The 21,440-nt window shown below is 38.5% G+C and overlaps 1 protein-coding gene across 1 annotated transcript in view; it reads right to left on the bottom strand.

Moving 5' to 3' along the window:
- CDHR3 (cadherin related family member 3) overlaps positions 1 to 21,440 on the bottom strand; it is a 97,984-nt gene that overhangs the window by 31,889 nt on the left and 44,655 nt on the right. Inside the window, exons 5-11 of the mRNA XM_073623551.1 lie at positions 15,568 to 15,668; positions 14,536 to 14,640; positions 13,123 to 13,271; positions 11,632 to 11,821; positions 6,240 to 6,414; positions 2,786 to 2,888; positions 2,596 to 2,694 (exon numbers count right to left, since the gene is read on the bottom strand). Coding sequence (XP_073479652.1) covers positions 2,596 to 2,694; positions 2,786 to 2,888; positions 6,240 to 6,414; positions 11,632 to 11,821; positions 13,123 to 13,271; positions 14,536 to 14,640; positions 15,568 to 15,668 — 922 coding nt within the window. The remainder of the gene's footprint in view (positions 1 to 2,595; positions 2,695 to 2,785; positions 2,889 to 6,239; positions 6,415 to 11,631; positions 11,822 to 13,122; positions 13,272 to 14,535; positions 14,641 to 15,567; positions 15,669 to 21,440) is intronic.

The raw sequence follows: 21,440 nt of genomic DNA, 5'->3' as shown, positions 1-21,440 counted from the left end.
TTTCTTCCCTATTGGAACCATTTACTTAAGGGATTTAACGCTTAAGGTCACATTCCTCATTGCCATAACCTCAGCAAAGAGAGTTTCAGAGATGGAAGTACTACTGGCAAAAGAACCCTGTTTAGTCTTCTATCCAGACAGAGTGGTCCTAAGACCATGGGATCGATTCATTCCAAAAGTCGCTTCTTCATTTCATTTTACTAAGAGATAAGTCTCCTAGCACTTCTTACAGTCAGGGGCGGATCCAGGGGAAGAAATTAGATGCGGGTGAGTTAGTGGGTGGGTGAGAGAGTGGGCGGCTCCGCAAGCGGGTGAGAGAGCGGGCGGGCCGGACAGCTTAGCAGCTCGGCGGCAGGGTGAGAGAGCGGGAGGCTCCACAGGCGGGTGGCTGAGAGAGCAGGCGAGCGACTGAGAGAGCAGACGGGCGACTGAGAGTGGGCGGCTCCTTGGGTGGGTAGACAGCTTAGCGGCTCGGTGGGTGGGTGAGAGCGTGGGCGGCTCCGCAGGCAGGCGGCAGGGCGGGTGAGAGAGCAGACGGACCGGGCAACTGGGCAGCTCGGTGGGTGAGAGGGCAGCTGGCCATCAGCGAGCCGGCGGGCGGGGAGCAGAGAGATGACATCATCTCTCACCGCCCACCCTGCATCCCTGCAGTTCCGCCCTCACTGTGCAGGCAGCCGCGGGCAGAAGAGAGGTTACATCATCTCTCTGCTGCCTGATTCTGGGACACAGCAAAAGACAATCCCCACCTTAGCAGGAAAGTGACACAGCAAGTGACTATCAGCAACGAGTGACAGGTGACGTGGCAAGGGACAATCCGCAATGTGTGGCAAGTGACAGTCCGCAACGAGTGGCAGGTAGCATGGCAAGTGACAATCTGTATTTGGTTGCAGGAGACGGTGGCAAGTGACAATACCCAACGTGTGGCAGGTGACGTGGCAAGTGACAATCCGCAACATGTGGCAGGTAGCATGGCAAGTGACAATCTGTATTTGGTTGCAGGAGACGGTGGCAAGTGACAATACCCAACGTGTGACAGGTGGCGTGGCAAGTGACAATCTGCAATGTGTGGTAGGTGGCGTGGCAAGTAACAATCCGCATCTGGTGGCAGGCGACGGTGGCAAGTGACACGCTCAGCGCTCCCACTGATTCTGCATTATGGTGAGTTGAACCATTTCATTTTACATAACAATGTAATAATAGAAATAATGCGCTTCAATCATCCTGACACCATAACAAACCATGGTGCCAGGATGATTGAAGCGCTAACACCAGCCATTTCCCAGATAAATTGCCTGCAAAAAATTGTATTTTCTGGCAGTGCCCTCCTGAGACTAGACTCTGGATCCGCCCCTGCTTACAGTTAAAGGTGATCTGCATCCACTGGATGTAAAAGGTAACATCTTGGCATATCTTGTGGCAACTAGTACCTTTAGGAAAACAGATAACCTTCTAGTCATTCCTCACAGCTTCAGAAGGGGACAAGCAGCCTCCTCTCGGACCATTGCCTCATGGTTGATGAAGATCATCCAAAAAACCTATTCTCTACAGCAGATTCAAATACCTGAGGGCCTAAAAGCTCCCTCCACTAGGGCAGTGGCAACTTCGTGGGTAGCGTACTGCAGTGTCCGCGGAGACAATATGCAAGGCTGCAACTTGGTCTTCCAAAAACATCTTTATGACCCACTACAAAGTAGATTCCGCACAGTTGTCAACTGTGGATTTCGGGATGTCAATCATTCAAGCCAATGCCTCAATTGCTTGTTAAATAAACTTAATTTTTTCTTGAACCCACCCACTTGGCGAGTTATTTCCCAAATGTATGCTGCCATGATGCGACAGGAAAATGTATACTCACCTTTCCGTAATCTTCCTGAGTGTTCAAACCCATGCGATTTGATTCCTACACCATTTCACAGTTCACACTGCAATCTGCGAACCAATCTGGGGGTGTCCTTAACTGTACATTGACACCCCCAGCGGTTTGCAGATCTCAGTGTAAACCACTGTGCAATTCAGGTGTGATGCGGGAACACGCACTTGATTTGCAGGGTTTCCGCATCGCACCAGTGTGAACCCAGCCTGGGTGTTGTAGGTGGGTAAGCGGGTTAGATGCATGGAGTAGTGTAGTGTATCACTTCCATTCTAGTGAAAAATCTCATAAGAAGACATGTCTTACTTTATTTTAATGATGAGACCCAAGGTGTTTATCTGATTGAAACCTAAGTTTGAGCTATACCAGAACAAATGCCTCATTGAAATCTTTTTTCAGCATTTCATAGGGAGATAACCTTTCTGCACGTGGAAAGAAGCCAAGATCAAAAGCAGAGAGTAAATCTTCGAAAAAACACGGAATCCCTGCACCCAGCATGCATTTACCTCTCAGCTAACAAAAACATATTCATAATAAGATTCTCTTGGTTATAAAAAAAATGCAATTTTGTTTTTGATTTTTTTTAGTTCAAAACAAAGAAAATATATACAAAAATGCTATACATTCCTTTTAACATGCCTCTTTCATTTTTTCCCACGATTACTTATCTTGACGTATATTAAATCATTGTACTGTGCTAAAATTGGTTTAATCAAATCACTTACGTGGTGAGAGTTCCGAAATGTTAAACACATAGGAAGAGCTATTAAATACCGGGGGATATTCATCGACTGGTATTGTTTTCACATAAACATAAATATTTTCTGAAAAAGCAGAAAAGGTATATCATTTACAATGTTTCAGTGCAAATGTAATCCAAATCTTAAATAGAAATAGTGCTAAAATGCTACGTACGACTGTAATATGGGTAAGCGATGTCCTGTACTGAAACTTTTAGACTATATTCATTGCCAACAGCAAGATTATTTGGGTTTTCAAAGTCCAAGTTACCTATCAACTGAGAAAATAAACACATAATGTAAAAATTTAGAGGCTGACTTTCATATATGATAACATTCACATAGACAGACAACATGAAGCTGATTAAAACTGAATTCCAGGCAGGGCTTTTTTTCAGGGGGAACTTGGTGGAACTCAGTTCCACTACCTTTGGCTCAGACCCTTGGGGGGGCCTGCTCATGAAAATCACTTGTAAACAAAGAAGTCTGGTTTCTGTGTTTACATTCTGCACTCTGTATGTAATGCAATCCTGGTATTTAATGCCTCTTTAAGACCCTCCTACTGTTTGTGAAATTTGACTGACCACACCCACTATTTGTTGTGATTTGGAGGGTGTGTGTGGGTGGAGGGGTTTTGGGGGGTCGTGGTTGAGTTCTAGCACCTATTGTTTGAGAAAAAAAGCCCTGATTCCAGGTATAGACATTATTATAGCGTTACACTGGTCCAGCTTGGATTAACATAAGTTTGCATATTCGGTACCTGTTGGGCCCCTGTAGAAGCTGGAAATCACTGTAGTAGTTACCAATACTGCATTGATCGCTGTGGTCTCCTGAGTCCCATGCCTAGCAGCTTCTCTGCTGCATAGTAACCACAGGGGGTCACTCACTCAGCACAGACATTATTTACAGAACGCCTTTTTCTCAATGAATGCAAAACTTTCTCTGACTGGGCAAATTGGAGATTGTAACAGCTTTGCCCCGCCTCTCCGCCTAGTCCAATCCGAGAACACCTTGGATTGTGAAAAATGAAAGGTGTTTTGTGAATAGCACCTGTGCCAACAGGCAACTCCCTGTGGTTACTGTGCAGTAGAGCAGCTGCTCAGCATGGAACCTGGAAGACAATGCTGATCACTTAAAGGGGTTGTAAACCTTTGTGTTTTTTCACCTTAATGCATCCTATGCATTAAGGTGAAAAAACACCTGGCAGTGACCAGCCCCCCAGCTCCCCCGTTTTACTTACCTGAGCTCTGAAACTTGACCCGACGGGGATGTGCTGTCTCTCTGCCCGGGGTTCTCGTTCTTGACTGGATAGATTGATAGCAGCTTAACCACTGGCTCCCGCTGCTGTCAATCAAATCCAATGAAGCAAGCGCTGGGGGGCCATACATTCGCCGGCTATGGACGCCGAATGCTGGACTTGGGAGCGGTAACCCACCGGGAGAGCGCCTCTCCTAGGGGGTTATCTGATGTGGGGAGGAGCCACGAGAGCCGCCGAGGGACCCCAGAAGACGAGGATCGGGGCCACACTGTGCAAAACGAGCTGTACAGTGGAAGTAAGTATGATATGTTTGCTGTTTAAAAAAAAAATGTATTTATGCTTTGAAGCATGAATAACATTACTAATACCAACAGTCCAATGATAACGTATTTTTGCGTAATGTGTGCTTGACAAGCAGATGAAAGTTTTGCAGTGCACTGCGTTTTCTCAGTGAGATCTGTCAAAAATGTGACAAAATATATCTTGAAGCCCATTAAGCACAGAAAGTCCAAAGATTCTTCTATCTACCACAGATTCCCCAGTTACTTACTGATTACAATAAGAAAAAAAAACACTTTGAAACCAGAAAGTAGGGTTTGATACGGGAAGCAACAAAAACTTTGGTAACTTCCGGTTAGGGCAGAAGTAAGCACTGCCATTTTTTTTAAAGAATCAGCTCAATGTTTTTGCATTTTTTTTGGTCTCATGCTTTCAAGAGTAGAGAGGAGATCTGGGTTCTTATAGACCCCAGATGTGTCCATAAAGAGGACCTGTCATGCTTATTAATTTCCTGTCATGTCTATCACAAGGGATATTTACAACTGTTGTGATCACAAAAAATTAAATGGACAGTGTAAAAATAAAAAATATTAATAAAATAAATGATTAACATTTTTTTCAGAGCACCCCCCCCATGCTTGTTGGCAGATGCGAACACATACGTAGGTTGCACATGCATATGTAAACTGTGCTCACACAAAACACGTGAGGTATTGACGCAAACGTTAAAGTGAAAGCAATAATTCTAATGCAAGACCTCCTTTGTAACTCCAAACTAGTAACCTGTAAACATTTTTAAAGCCTCACTTATGGAGATTTTTAAGTATTGTAGTTTGTCGTCAGTCCACAAACGTGTGCAATTTTAAAGTGTGACATGTTAGGTATCTATTTACTCTGCATAACATCATCTTTTATATTTTATCAAAAAATTGGGTTATATATATTATGAGCTTTTTTGCATTAAAATTCAATAATAGTGTATTTTTAATTTTTTTTAATTGCATTTGATGCAAATACCGTGTGACAATGGCATTGATCACCATTTTATAGGGCCTCTGCTAAATAAAAATATACAATGTTTGGGGGGTTCTAAGTAATTTTCTAGCAAAAAAATATGGATTTTTATATGTAGGAGAGAAGCGTTAGAATAGGCCTGGTCTTCAAGTGGTTAAAAACCTTATTACCATGAATTACCCTAATATTTCCCAAATAACTCATACCCCTTCTCCCTTAGATATTTTTTTTTTTAGCAAAAGTTTTTTAGTTTTTTTTTCCCTACAGTTCACATTTTTTTCTTTGTCATGTTTTTGTATTTTTTTTATCTAAACTTCTTTGTAGCATTGCAATAAAAAAAAAATTTTAAAAAATGCTTTGATTTCCTTTATGAATAACTTTACTGCTGTGATTTGTGCTAGAAACATCCTATTAGTGTCATTAGAAATGTTGACTTGTTTGGTGGCATGGCTGTTTTATTTTACAGGCAGCGTTTAAGGCCTGGCTTGCTGATATTCGGGTATTTAAAATATGTGTTTATACAATTTGCCTGCTGCTTTAAGGCTCTGTTTCCACTACTGCGAGTTGTTGTGCGACTTGACACATGTGAAGTCGCATGACAGGTCAAAATCCATGTATTTCAATGGTCCTCGTTCTAATTGGCGCGACTCCAAAAAAGGCTTTTGTACTACTTTGTTCCAACTTCAGTGCGACTTGTTCTCACGTGGTTTTCACTGGTCGCATGACATCGCATTAAAAATCGCATTGCAAAGTTGCACTGTAGATCGCCCGACTTTGGGGTTGCAATAGTGGAAACAGAGCCTTAGTGTTTATTGAGAAATATAATCAGCACTGCTGCAGTAAGGGGCCCTGACCACTTAATCCAATATTGGCTTTACACACTACCTATCCTGTATTGCCAAACATGAAAAAAATGAGTTGACTCCACCCTAAATAAATATTTTCTATAAGAATTCTCCTCTTTTACATATTTAGTCACAAAAATGTGTATCAGTCAGGAATGGATCTACCGCAACATAAGTTCAATTACCAGTGCCAGTTTACCACTACCTACCCATAACATGAAAACAAATCATACCACTATTTTGCCAGATCCTGATGGGTCAAGTTGAAATAGTTGATTGCTTCCAAGACCTGACAATCCAGTAAAGTTGAATACATTGTTTTGTGTGTCCACATCAATGTCTGTGCACACATTATTACTAAGATCATATATAAGGGACCCATTTGTTGCAGTCTCTGGAACTGCCACGCTGTTAAAAAAACAAAAACATAAATATGCTTTTTTAACCAATATTAAAGTTTACTCATAATGTATATTATACCAAATTTGGTATTATATTTACTTAAGCCTTTTGAAGCACACTAGATTTGTTTTATCAGAATTTTTCCAAATGAGCTTCATGATTTGACTCACAGCAATCAATCACAATGTCATTCTCTATCTGTCTTTTCCTATTGTAGGTTTCAATGTTTGTCAGTTAGGCCTGGTTCACATATGTGCGGCCGCGGGTTCATACCTGGGGTCCGGCGCGTGTCTGTTCACTGGTTCGGGTGCGAATCAGGTCCAAATTTTTGCCTGAATTTGCACCTGAATGGGACCCAAACACGCACAGGACACTTTTTTTAATTCGCTCCGCGGCCGCCCCGGACCTGTGTGATTATTTCCCATTTTAGCCTTGTAAAAAAAAAAACAACACACAGGGCATTTGAGAAGTGTTGCCTGACGCAACATGAATGCTTGTACAACACATCTTAAATGCTCATTATTGCTATAGGTGCATTAATGCACTTTTAGGCTGCTTTAAAATTTAACTTTTTAAATTTAAGTGTGAAAGAGCCCTATCAGTCTCACTCAGCACAGAGTTTCTTTAGCTTGCATGACAACAATCTAAGTGCCAGCTGACTAGACATGTGCAGAACGAGAAAATTAGTTTTTTTTCGTTTCAATTCGTTATTTACATAAATTCATTTAGTTAAATTAGTTAAATCTGTTTAATTCATTTTCGGAATTTGTTTTGTTTATTCGTATTCTAATTGATTAGAAATTTCTAATTCAGATCGATTCGCAAGTTTTCGAAACAATTTCGAATAGTTTTTTAATTCGAAAAGTATTCAAATAGTTTTCCAATTTCCAAAGAGAATAAAATAGAAGAGAAAATAAAGGAATAGAATAGAAAAAAATAGCATAGAATAGAAAATAATATAACAGAAAATAATAGAATAGAATATAATAGAATAAAACAGAACAAACAGGATAGAAAATAAAGGAAGAGAATAGAATGGAATAGAATAGAAAGGAATAGAATAGAATAAAAAAAGAATAGAATTAAATAGATTATAACCGTCTTCTGAAATTCAAATAGAATAGAAAAGAATAGAATTAAAAAAACAATAGACTAGAATAGAATAGAAATAATATAACCATTTTCCAAAATTCAAATAGAATCAATTTGAATTTAAATAGAATAGAAAAGAATAGAGTAGAATAGAATAGAGAATAACACAATAGTATAGAAAAAAACAACAGAATAGATTAGAATAGAATGAATATAAACATCTTCCTATTCTAATCTATTCTTTTCTATTCTATTCAAATTCAAATTCTATTTGAATTTTGGGAAATGGTTATATTCTTTCTATTCTATTCTATTCTATTGGTTTTTTTAATTGTATTCTTTTTCTATTTGTTTATTCTAATCTATTCTATTCTAATTTCAGAAGATGGTTATATTCTTTCTATTCTATTCTATTCTGTTGTGTTTTTCTATACTATTCTGTTATTTTCTATTCTAATCGAATGTATTCTTTTCTATTCTATTCAAATTCAAATTAATTCTATTTGAATTTTGGGAAATGGTTATATTCTTTCTATTCTATTCTATTGTTTTTTTAATTGTATTCTTTTTCTATTTGTTTATTATATTATATTCTATTCTTTTCTATTCAAATTTATTCTATTCTAATTTCAGAAGATGGTTATATTCTTTCTATTCTATTCTGTTGTTTTTTTTCTATACTATTCTATTATTTTCTATTCTAATTGAATCTATTCTTTTCTATTCTATTCAAATTCAAATTGATTCTATTTGAATTTTGAGATATGGTTATATTCTTTCTATTCTATTTTTTTTTAAATTATTTTCTTTTCTATTATTATCTATTCTAGTCTATTCTTTTTTTTTCTATTCTATTCTTTTCTTATGTATTCTATTCTGTTCTTTTATTTTCTATTCTATTTTGTTCTGTTTTACTCCATTATATTCTATTCTTTTATTTTCTGTTATATTCTTTTCTATTCTATTTTTTTCTATTCTATTCCTTTATTTTCTATTCTATTTTGTTGTCTTTGAAAATTCGAAAAGTATTCGAATTTGAAAACTATTCAAATTAGAAGACTATTCGAATTCGAAAACTAATCGAATTAAAAAACTATTAAAATTTTAAAACTATTTGATTTTAAAACTTTTCGAATTTTCAAACTATTCGAATTCGAAAAGTATTCAAAAACAATTCAAATTCATATTTCGTCCGAATTTTTTTTTCGTTATTTCAGATTAGGTTAAATTCGGTACTATTACTATTGTAATTCGTAATAATTGAAAATTCGTCCAAATTTCAATTCGGAACTAAACAAACTGCACATGTCTACAGCTGACTAAGAACAGTTGACACTGGGGTTCGGTTATTTCAGCAGTTAAATCTTTACATGCAAATCTCTGACGCCATTTATTTTAGCAGAAACAGCCACTGTTCACAGTAAGTATTTTATTTAATTCTTTCATGATTTAAACAAGCCTTTGCTTGATATGCTTTTATGTGTGGCTAAATAAAAAAGGATTTCGCCCTCTTCTCCTCTAGTGTTAAAATGATGGTAGGCCGACCCTATTACTGTAATTTGAGCATCCCAGTAGTTATGAATTATACATACATTTTGAATCTGCAGTGAGACCTTTTCAGCTAGGAATGAGTAGTCTGCTTTCTGTAGGCTAAAGTAGTTTAAGATTTGTCAATAAGCCCGGCCTAATGGGCTGATGCATGTTATTTAATGTAATTAAGTGGTTGTAAAGTCAAAAAAAATTTTTTTCTAAAATGACATCTTATACTAACCTGCTCTGTGCAATGGTATCGCACAGAGCGGACCCGAACCTCCTCTTCTGGGGTCCACCTCTGGCAGTTTTGGCGCCTTCTCTTCTGTGTGCGCCACCATAGCAAGCTGCTTACTATGGTGGCATACCTGCGGGCTTGCTCCCAAGCTGTGCTTCCATAGACAAACAGCATGTGTAAGCAGATGCTTAATGAGGTATTACTATGTTGCCTTTGTTTACTATATTACTTGTGTTGATTATCTTTTTAGTGAAGTGTGGTTTCTGCTGCACTAATTGCACTATTTAGTTAATGTTGACCAGCAGAAGTGGTGGTGTCTGAGAGGTAAGGGTTAACTCTGCTGTCCAGGATATTCAGACTTTTCTGAGGAGTACTGCCCTCTTCTAGACAAAACAAGGGCAACTGTATCTAGGTAAAGTAGTCTTTTGCTCTCTACATAGAAAGATAAGGGGAGTGCTGCTGAGAATGTAATTGCCACTTTGCTACTTTCTCCTTGCTATCTTGGCTTTATCTTCTTCTCCTCAACCCTCTCCCTTTTTGCTGGTCTTTTTTGTCCAGGGTCTTAACCTGATGTTGTGTGCGACACATCACTGCTCACTTTCTATACTGTAATTATTGTATGCATTTCTTGTTTTATGTTGGACATATCGTCAATTTTGGCTATTGTACTCCATTTTGTACTATACTTACCATGTCAAATGGTTTAAGTCTGCTCATTTGTACTAAAATTAACTTATTTTCCTCAATAAAAATCATTTTATTGTTTAAAAAAATACCACCAAAAGAAGGCTCTATTTGTGTGAAAAAAAGATCAAAATTTCATATGGGTACAGTGTTGCATGACCGTGCAATTGTCATTCAAAGTGTGAGAGTACTGAAAGCTGAAAATTGGCCTGGGCAGGAAGGGGGTGAAAGTGTCCAATACTCAAGTGGCTAACCTATGTTGGCCGTAATGACATCACAACAGTTAATCAGTTATTAAAAGGTTTCAGTGTTCAGTTGCCAGATATCCTGTGAACCTTTTTCAACTACCTATTTAAAAATGTAGCCCTTACAAGCTGCATATGCTCTGGCTTAATCTGGCCATACATGGATTTAAATTCAGCCAGTTTAGCAGGGACCGGACAAATTTTGATCCATGTATGGGCACTGTGGTTGTACAGAAGTCGATCTACTGATTGACTTCTGTACAAGCGCACTGCCAGATTTTCCCCGCTCGATCAGTACGCTGATTAGTGTATTCTGACGATGGGGAAGTCTTCCCACTGTCAGAATACTATGACATAGCGGGCTCCCTTATGCATCTCAAATGTGTCGATGGGTGATTCTGGGGGAAAAACTGACTAATGTATGGGCTGCCTTAGTAATGTTACTGCTACAAATGTTAAAGTATAACTAAGGGAAAAACTTTTTTTTTTCAGTTTTGGATAGAGTGGAGAAGGTTTGGAACATCTGTAAGTTTTTTTAGTGTATGTGCCTTACCGTTATCATCAAGAATGAAAGTAAAAGAAAACCCCACAATTTGGTTGTCCCCAGAACAATAATGGAGGGGAAATCTTCCAAGGGGGACACTAGTTCTGGTGACCCTAGTGGCACCCAAGGGTTAGAGGCCATGAAACAGGAAGTGAAGAGAAATCTCTTCAATGGGACACAGATGGCAAAAAAAACCTGACAAGGGTTATAACCCTTCCTTACTCTATCCAAAGTGAAAAATAAAAAAATGTTGCCTTTTGTTCTGCTTTAAGGCCAATTTTTCGGAGACACAGAGGACCTTTGACGTTTACAAAACCTCTGAGAAATATTTACTCAATTTTCTGTAATGGAATTCAAGAAGCCTTCTGAGTTGAATGAGTTCTTACACACAAGACTTTTTTGTTTTTATGATTTAAATTAGATAGAATGTAACAGAGCTGCAAATTCTCAGGACAACATCCTATTCACTAGCAAAGCGGTGAGGTGAGCAATGAGTGATCCACCCACTGCAGTACCAAGGTGAAGGTGCTAGCACGGCTTTGTTTACAGATTCACATCAATAAAGTTAATTGTACTAATTAGAGGGGCCACTTCCATCCCTCTCAATGGAGGAGTGTGTAGGGAACAACATTATATTTGTCACTTATTTTTTAGTGGTGTTGTGGCTCACACCATCCTCCTTGGGAAATCATTAATATCCATTTTTTTCTTATTACATAACTATTTTCAAAAGCCATAATATTATTAAATAGGTCTGGTAATAAAAACTGTAACAATAAGGGAGCAAAGTGTATCTGATACATGGTTACAGATATCTCTACTTGTATACAGTCACACATGTGCTTCTTCTTAATTCAAAAGGCAGTATGATACATTATTTAATGTCTTACCTGGATGCATACTTTTCACATACTGGTGGGTTGTCATTTATATCCTGAATGGTGATGGTTATTTTTGTAGAGTTTGCCTGGCCTGTACCTGGACGATCAATAACTTTGATTTCCAATGTTATAACTGGATTAAGCCTGAACGGGTCAACATCACGGTCTATTGTCTTTGCAATCTGGATTGTACCAGTCACTAAAATTTAAAATAAGAAAACTGAAGCCATTCACAAGACAGTGAACTCAATTGACATTTTTGGGGTTTAAATTAAAGGGACACTAAAGGTTCAAATCTTTTTATTTAAAAAAATAAAAAAAGCATTTTATACTTACCAGCTCTATGCGATTATTTTACACAGAGCAGCCCAATCTTCCTCTTCTTCTCTAGTCCCATGCCAATGCTCCTAGCATCTCCCCCCTGCTGAGTGCCCCCAGTTCAAGCTGCTTGCTATGGGAGTGCGTGCTTGCTGCTGAGCCGCCTCTGTATGTATGAGACACACAGAGTGTGGCTTGGCCCCAACCTTGCTCCCTCTTCACTGGCTGTGATTGACAGCAGCAGAAGCCAATGGCTCTTGTGCGCATCACTGGATCAGGCTCGGGCTCAGGTGGGGGGGGGGGCTGACGGGAGAGCTGTGCACTTAAAGTTTTTACCTTTATGCAGCATGCATGAAGGTAAAAACCTTCAGCCTTTAGAAACACTTTAAGAATGGTTGGCAAAAAACCTTGACAATTCAACAAATATGTAAACAACATCCCTACTTGATTGCAGTTTATACTCTGGTTGCTTCCCGATTCTTCAATATTATTTTTTCATTTAACCTCCTTCTTGTTCAGGTTTCCTCACAATGTACCTCACACACTTGTGTGGACAGACTGTCTATAGTTATCCAATTTATACTGTATGCCCAAACTATCAGAATTTAACAACCTCTATTATGTCTTGCACAGAGCCAGTTTCAGGTTCTACTTAATGTTCCTGATTCTGTCCTGTTTAATAATCTGTTCCTCTTGCTTGAAATAGTGCATCTTCCTAGGTTAAATAACGGATTGTCATCAAACCTCACCAGTAAATACTGAATGAACAGTTAATTAATTTAGCTTTCATAACTTTATATAAGAACTTGGATTCAATTTGACATTAGGATTGTCTCACTGTGTGTATAGAGCCCTCACCTCTGCTTTTGCTGACTGTTTTCTATAACCCCTGCCCTTTGATTTGTCTGGCATGAGTGTCCCTACTTTGAGACTAAGCTGTTACCAGTTTACCTTTCTTAGCTACCTTGGACAAATAGTTCTTGCACGATAAGGTGGCAGTCTTCAAGAAGAAATAAAAAAGACATGTGCAATATCATAGCCACAGTGGTTGGCTGATTCCGTATAATGCTATGTACGATTTGTTAGCTATAGTTGTGAATTCCTTATTTCAAAAGATATTTATGCCTTGATTAAAAAGATGTTAGTAGAATATATAGAGAAAACATGCAGTTAGGATCTTACGTTCATTGATGGAGAAATACTGGTTTGGTGTGGTAATGCTGTAGTACAGTGTATTAACAAATCCAGCAGCATCTGGGTCCACTGCTGTAATAGTGGTAAGGATAGTTCCTGGACTCTGCTCTTCGGGAATGGAAAATGATGTGTTTGTTCTGAAATAAACAAAAACAGCATACCATTAAATTCCCTTTCCCATATATAAAACTGTTACCATACTTTCAAACGAGTAAAGAACCCCACATTAAACACAGGGGGAAATTTAATTAAGAAATAAGGTCTTTTTTTGGCACTATATGTAGCGGCAGCTAGTGCAGGGGGTGGAGGGGCAGCTCACTGTGCATAGCGGTGGCTGGTGTAGTGTGGTGGAGGAGCAGCTCACTGTGTGTAGCAGCGACTGGTGTTGGGAGTGGAGTAGAAGCAGTTTACTATGTATTGCAGCATGTGTCTAGCTGTTCCAGGAAGAGACCGGCCACTGGCTTCACCTGCCCTTACTACAAATGGCTGCCTTCACACTATATCTAAGCACTGCATGAATAACACTTTCACATGTAAACACAGAATAGTTTAAAATAATTCTAGTTAACAATATATATAACTGCTACAGGTTTTCTTTTAATTTTTACATTTTGACTGGAGTTCCTCCTTAATTGGCATAGAGAGACAGGCAGAGTGCCTATCCCTATCTGCAGTGTAGCAGAGCGGCATATTGGCAGTTGCTACTCCTTCCCTGTCACTGGTTGTTAAAGGCACAGTTGGCCTTACAGCCGACAACCTCCTAACAACCAATGATGCTGCAGTAGGCAGGGCCTAATGAGGACGCTAAGACTTTAGTTCCCCAACAGGTCCACACACACCTTGTATTTGACAGCAGGCAGTGGGTGGATTAATTAACCAATAGCAGGCTGTCTATTGGCTAAAGATCTGCCCAATGTCAGCTGTCAATAACAAAGGGAGTGGACCTGATAGGAAATTAGTGTCTGTAAATCCCCATCAGGCCCCACCCAGTAACAGAACTGCCCCACCCAGTAACAGAACTGTGTTGAAGGAAAGCTGCTGTACTGAGGTGGGAGTGTGTGTATGGAAACTCTGCTCTCAGTGCGCCTCCACACTCAGTGTGTACCCCAGATTCTGTTGCCCACACCAACATTTGTCATGTGGGGGCGCACTGGAATTCTAAAAAGTGTCTTAGACACTTTTTACAGATTCCAGGGACAGTCTGTATCTGTAGCACGCTTAGTGGCTTTTTACTAAGTACTAGGAGAAATATTTAGGCAACCATTTCTGACAAATGCCTAGCTTTCTCACAAAGATTGTCCCAACAGATACTTCTGTTGATATCTCTTATTATGTCTATGCCACAATACAATTTTCTGTTTTAAAAATCTGCTTTGTGCCATTCTTTTCCAAAGTACATACGTAGTGAAGTATGGTGTTTCATCGTTGACGTTCGTTATATAGACTATCAGACTCCCGTTTACAGACAATCTTCCTGAGTCCGTCACTGTCACAGTCAAAGTATAACTGGTTAAAAGAAAGACGGTGTTTATTGAGGGTGTTTATTTGTGTTCATGGTAAAGCTTTCTATGAGCCCCATTCACACTTGAGCATTTTTCCACTTGTTTCCCTACACCTGACTACACATGCAGAATCCCATTCTTTCAAATTGTCCCTGTTCACATTTGTACAGCCAACTTCTGCTCTATGCAGTAGGCCAGTGATGGCGAACCTTGGCACCCCAGATGTTTTGGAACTTCATTTCCCATGATGCTCGAGCACTCTGCAGTGTAGTTGAGCATCACAGAAAAGAAGCTCCAAAACATCTGGGGTGCCAAGGTTCACCATCACTGCCCTTGGCTAAAAAAAGTACATTTTCTTTTTAGCATATTCAGGCATTTTCCCACCATCGATTTCAGTGTATGTGCCTGCAAATGTGGCACACATGAATTTCACCTGAAAAATTCCTCTCCTCCTATAGATTTTTTTTCTTTGCCCAGTTCAGAAAATAACCGTCTAAACCTTTAGACACATGGAAAAACACTTACACAAAGCTTATAAGATGCTTGTAAAATACCCATAAAACATTAAGGCTCCGTTCACACTAATACGAGTTCAGAGGCGACTTGAGTTGCACAGAATTGCATGACAATGGAAATCACATTGTTTTCAATGGTGTCCATTCACATCAATGCAACTCAGCACAGCATGATTTTGGAAAAGGTTCCTGTACTACTTTGGTGTGATTCCAGTGAGATTTTGGCCCCATAGAATATGCAAACCACATCCAATTTGCACTACATAATTTAAACTGAAAATTTGATAAAAAACTGATCGCAACAGTATGAATCTAACCTAAAAAAAAGTTTCAAAATCACTTGGAATAAGCTCTGCTCAGGTGTGAATGTAGGTTGAACTTCTATATTTGTAAACAAATGAATTCTGGATGTTTACCTGTGTGGGTCAGTCTCATAATCAAATATTTTTGTAGACTGAATGTCTCCCGGGGCAGTAGATGGTAGAGTAAATGGGGCAGAAGCAGGAGCTAGTGACAACTGCAAAATATTTCAAGTTAATACCTTTTATTTTCATTGGTAAAGTCAGCCATTAACATATATTTATGACCTGGGTTATTGTAAATAGTTCTCACTTTTAACCACATGGCAAATGTAAAAAACAGCAAATTATTAATTTAAAGATTATTCAACGCTCATATACCAAACATTTACCTTTCAGGTTATCCACTGAATTTATAAAGCACTTTTGCCAGATTGGATTGAATTTCCCGATATCTGTGATACATTCTTTAATAGGTAATCCAAGTCCAAATAAAATTCACAATATTTATAATATAACAAATCCTACTAGACCAAAATGGATTCTCTTCTGCACAGTCTCCTTCTGGAGAGGGTAAATTGTTTATTTTATGTGATTTATCCATTGCTTTCATGGGGTTTCTGTCACCCCCCAGCTCATTCCACATTTACATTCACCAGCGCTTCCATCATGGATGTCAATAATTTCCTAAGTGTGTAGAGAGAATGGGTGCAAATACGGTATAATCCAAGCAAGGGAATGTCCCCGATTTGCCTGCTGATAATACATATACCCACATGTATTTCAGCGTTTCTCTTCTACGTCAGTTTACTCGCTCAGCTAATGTGACCCCATTTTTGATGAAGAGGAGCAGGGGAGGGGCAATATTGGAAACTATGCAGGCAGCTGACATCCTCCTCATCAACCAATGATGTCATTGGTTTTTAGGACACTGGCAGCTGTAAGGTTGTAATGGTGGACAATGAAAATATGTTGCTTTGTGTAACTAAAAGACAGGCTTCGTATATTTGTTGGCTTGTGTACAATTTTTGGGCAATTTTTAGGCATTTTGCTAAGGCACCCCTGAAGAAACCTGAAGGCACCCCAGGGTGCTTGGGGACCTTGGTTGAAAAAGGCTGGTCTAGACAAGCAACAATTATAGGGAGAGGAGTGCAGGGGAAATCTCCAAATGGGAATGCCTGCTTTGTTGACAACTGTTAAAGGTGAAATTTCCCTGACTTTGGGCAGATTTAAGCTGGCCATACATTAGTAGAATTTCATACAAATGTTCGTAAGAAAATTCTAGCAAGAACCTTCTTTCTTGCTATCATTGAGTTAATAAATTTAATTTGAAAGCCTTTAAAATTTCATTTAGACCTGCTATTACAATGGGATCCCAGACATATTAAACAGATTTCATTACAGTATGTATGACTCTTTGTGAATTTTTTCCTAAACAAAAACCACCTTCACAGTTAGAATTTTGCTCAGTTGAGAAAAAATTATTAGAGCCATGACCAAAAGACACTACAGCGCTGACACTGTGCCCATCCTATAGTGATAAAATGTCATATAACAGGTTAAAAAAGAAGTATTGAAAGATACTTATTCCACATCAGATGGCCATTGAACAAGCTTTAAAGGAATACATATCAATTAATAATACAACAGACATCTCCCCAATAACACTGTGGGAAGCTCATAAGCCTGTCTTGCGTGGTACAATACAAAGACAAATGGCACTATTTAAACGGGAACGCAAAAATCTAGCAAAAAAACTAGAACTCAATTTTAATGCAACCTACATATCATTTCAAGATAATCCATCTCAGAGTACAAAATCTCATCTGAAAAAATCTAGATTGGAATACGATCTATTTCTCACTGAGTTAGTTGATAAATCCCTCAAACGCTCCAAACACAATTTCTACATGAATACAAACAAACCAGGTACATATTTGGCTCGGGCATTAAATTCAACTAACAAATCTTTCAAACCAATACGTTTGAAATTATCAAAAAATGTTTACACTTGTAATCCAGTTAAAATAGTCCATAAATTTCACTCACATCTCGCAACTTTATACAAGACAAACAATGAATTTAATCCTACAGAGGCTGAATCCTTCTTCTCAAAAATAACCTTACCTGAGTTATCTCAGAATCAAAAAAGCAGTTTGGATGAGCCTATAACTATAGATGAAGTTGCTAACGCCATAAAAGACCTAAAACTTAACAAAAGACCAGGCCCAGACGGCTACTCGGCTTTATACTATAAAACATTCTCAGAAATACTCTCTCCCATTCTCACTGAAACTTTTAACAAACTTCTAGACGGACATTCTTTTCGGCAAGAAACACTAATGGCAATTGTTTGTATGATCCCAAAACCCCTTTCTGATGATACTTCCTGTGTGAATTATCGGCCTATCTCTCTGTTAAACCTCGATATTAAATTATTAGCAAAAATAATAGCAAAACGCCTCAATAGCATTATAGGAAAATTAATACATAGAGATCAAGTAGGCTTCATGCCAAATAGACAGGCAGGCGATAATATACGCAGGGCAGTGTTATTGGCACATATTGCTAAAAAACGGAAAATCCCTTTATGTTTTCTATCTCTCGATATTAAGAGGGCATTTGACACAGTATCCTGGCAATATATGCAATATTCATTACAAAAATGGGGTTTTGGACCCGACTTTTTAACGTGGATCAAAGCATTATATAATAAACCCAAAGCCTATATAAAATATGCTGGATACAAATCTGAAGCCTTTAATATCGAAAGAGGTACCCGACAGGGTTGCCCATTATCTCCCTTATTATTTGCCCTTATACTCGAACCCATGGCCCAATACATCAGAACAAACCAAACTATAACTGGCATTGAAGTAGGAGGTATTACACACAAATTATGTATATTTGCAGACGATATATTACTTTTTCTATCATCACCACAGGTCTCTGGTCCTAACTTAATACCAGCTCTTGATGGATTTGCAGCCCTATCCGGCCTTATGATTAATCCTAAGAAATGCCTAATGCTTAATATTTCACTCACAAACATGGAATTGATCCCGGCTAGGGCTGCACTCCCATTCACATGGGCAGAAAAATCAATCCCATATCTTGGAATTCATTTAACAGCATCTCATTCTGACTTATTCTCAACCAATTATCCTCCTGTATTAAGACAGATCACAAATCTAATAAAACAATGGTCGCAACTTCCTTTATCCTGGATAGGGAAGATTAATGCAATCAAAATGACTATTCTACCCAAATTGCTTTATCTATTCAGAGTCCTCCCTATTCCAATTCCTTCCTATTTTTTGAGAATAGTACAAAAAAGAGCAACTTTGTTTATATGGGGCTCTTCTAAACCACGTATACCTATACACACACTACATCTTCCCAAAAATAAAGGAGGCCTGGGATACCCTAATTTTACTAACTACTACAGAGCAGCACATTTGGCCAGTCTGTCCAAATACCATGCAAAACAGGAAATCCCATTATGGGTATTTATAGAGGCTTCAGAAAATGACCCTCTATTAATATCAAATTTATTATGGCTTGATCCTAAAGACCGCTTTAAAATTCATAATCCCATAACTAAACACTTCTTATCTCTCTGGGATAAACTAAAAACCAAATATCAGTTACAATCTCCACACAATCCTCTCCTTTCTTTTATCAGAAATCCGGCCTTTTATCCGGCATGGATCTACCCAAATTCTTTTAAAGCTTGGACAACATCAGGCATTCAGACACTAAATGACTTCATAACATCTAAATCATTCCTTTCATTCCCATCGCTTAGAGAAAAATATGATCTACCAAACTCTGAGATATTTAGATATCTCCAAATCAAAAATTTCTATACACCATTCCTAAAGGGGGATACACCATTATCCCAATTATCCATTTTTGAATCAATCTGTACAAAAGATCCATTTGCTAAAGGTACAATTTGATCACTTTATAATCAATTATATGGAGTAGCAAATCTTAATAGACCCTCTTACGTTCAGAGGTGGGAGGAAGACCTGGGACGAACTTTAGAAAACACGGACTGGTCTAACATATGGCTCACATCTAAGTCATCTTCACCCAACATCTTAGCACTGGAGACAAATTATAAAGTCCTAACTCGCTGGTACCTTGTACCCGCTAGAGTGGCAAAATATTCACCTAATACCTCAGCTCTTTGTTTTCGAGGATGCCCAGAAATAGGCACATATTTACACATATGGTGGACGTGCCCAGTAATCCAAACCTTCTGGAAGGAAGTCTTCGTGATTGCATCTAAAATATTTAAAAAAATAATACAACCAGATCCATATTTAACTTTACTTAATCTAAAACCGGAATGGTTAACACTCTCTCAATTCAAACTTATGATCCAACTAATAACAGCTGCAAAACAAACAGTGGCCAAGGCATGGAAATCTCCTACATTGGTACTAGCAGAAACAATTCACAGAATGAATAATACAATGTCCCATGCTAAGATGGTAGCCATTGATCAAAATCAAATTCCAAAATTTGAAAAACTTTGGCATCCTTGGATAAAACAACAGTTCCTGTCAAACTTCAATGACTCTGTCCTGTTGCCATGGTAACAGATTAAATGACTTACAGAGACACCCATTCTAAGGCTTCAAAGAGAACTAAAAAGAATAATAAACTGACGAGCGGGACAACCTTGTGGACCATACCTCTACCTTTCAACCCTTTTTCTTCTTTTTCTTTCCTTTTCTCCACCTTACGATTAAAGCTCATTATCAGAATTTATTTGACCTATATACACTCTACTTGTAAACAATATGTATAGTAGGTATAAATCATTTAAATACTTACAAAAGTAACTAAGGAAATGATATATATCTTTAATTTAGGTTTACTTAAACCCAATGTTTAATATTTGAAATTTCATGATATTTACCTATATAAACCCTACTGTAAAACAATGAGCTTACTTTATAGATCCTTGTAAACTTACTTTATGTATCTTTATAACATTGTATACTCAATAAACTTCTTTTGACAAGGAAAGATACTTATTCCCGGAGGTATAGGAATAAAAATGTCAATTGGTAGAAAATGGCTGACACTGTGGTGCTGGCAAGGCTGCTTTCATATGTGGGCTGGAAATCCACAATCTGTAAAATAGGAAGGGAAGGTAAGAAAGCGCCAAACCGGCATAGTGTAGCACAATTTATTAAGTAAAATACCATATAAAACAAATGGAACTCACAAGCGGGTGAGGGGGAGAGAGAGGATGACAGTCCGCAAGTGGATTGTAATGAACTGGGAGCTGTGTGGTAGTCCTTGTTGGAGAAGAAAGCCGGCTGTGGTGGGGATCAAGATGAGCCTGGAGTCCGTGCAGGGAGACCGGCGTCAGGCTGCCCTGTGTGGCCGTGATGGTATATCCAGAAATTGGATGTCCGCCCAAAGAGTATGTGTCCAGCTGGAGTAGTGAGAGGAGCTGTCAGTCCAACCGTGGTGTCAGCCAATCGGGACACGTTTCGGAAGCTATGTCTCCTTCAGTGGTTGGACTGACAGCTTCTCTCACTACTCCAGCTGGACACATACTCTTTGGGCGGACATCCAATTTCTGGATATACCAACACATCGTCTTTGGGCGAACATCCGATTTCTGGAAGAAATTCAGACGAATTCCAACGTGCTGGCCTTTGTCCGATTGACGTGCAAAATCCGTGAAATCCGTAAGATTAACATTACTGCCAAGCAACAACACAATCTCACTTTCAAAGAACGCGAAGCCCTAAAAACTTTGGCCTCCAATCCCTCCATCACCATAAAACCCTCAGACAAAGGGGGAAACATTGTTATATTGGACAACGATCAATACATTGCGATTTGCAATAAAATACTGTCCAATCAACAATGGTACGTCATTTCATCTAAGAAGACTGAAAAGTTCAATAGGGAATTCTACAGACTTATGGATGAATCATATGCTGCAAATCTACTCACAA

The sequence above is a fragment of the Aquarana catesbeiana genome, linkage group LG03, assembly GCF_042186555.1.
Source record: "Aquarana catesbeiana isolate 2022-GZ linkage group LG03, ASM4218655v1, whole genome shotgun sequence".
Classification (NCBI taxonomy): Eukaryota; Metazoa; Chordata; class Amphibia; order Anura; family Ranidae; genus Aquarana; species Aquarana catesbeiana.
The sequence above is the reverse complement of the archived record's forward strand: the minus strand, read 5'-3'. Positions and strand labels throughout refer to the sequence as shown.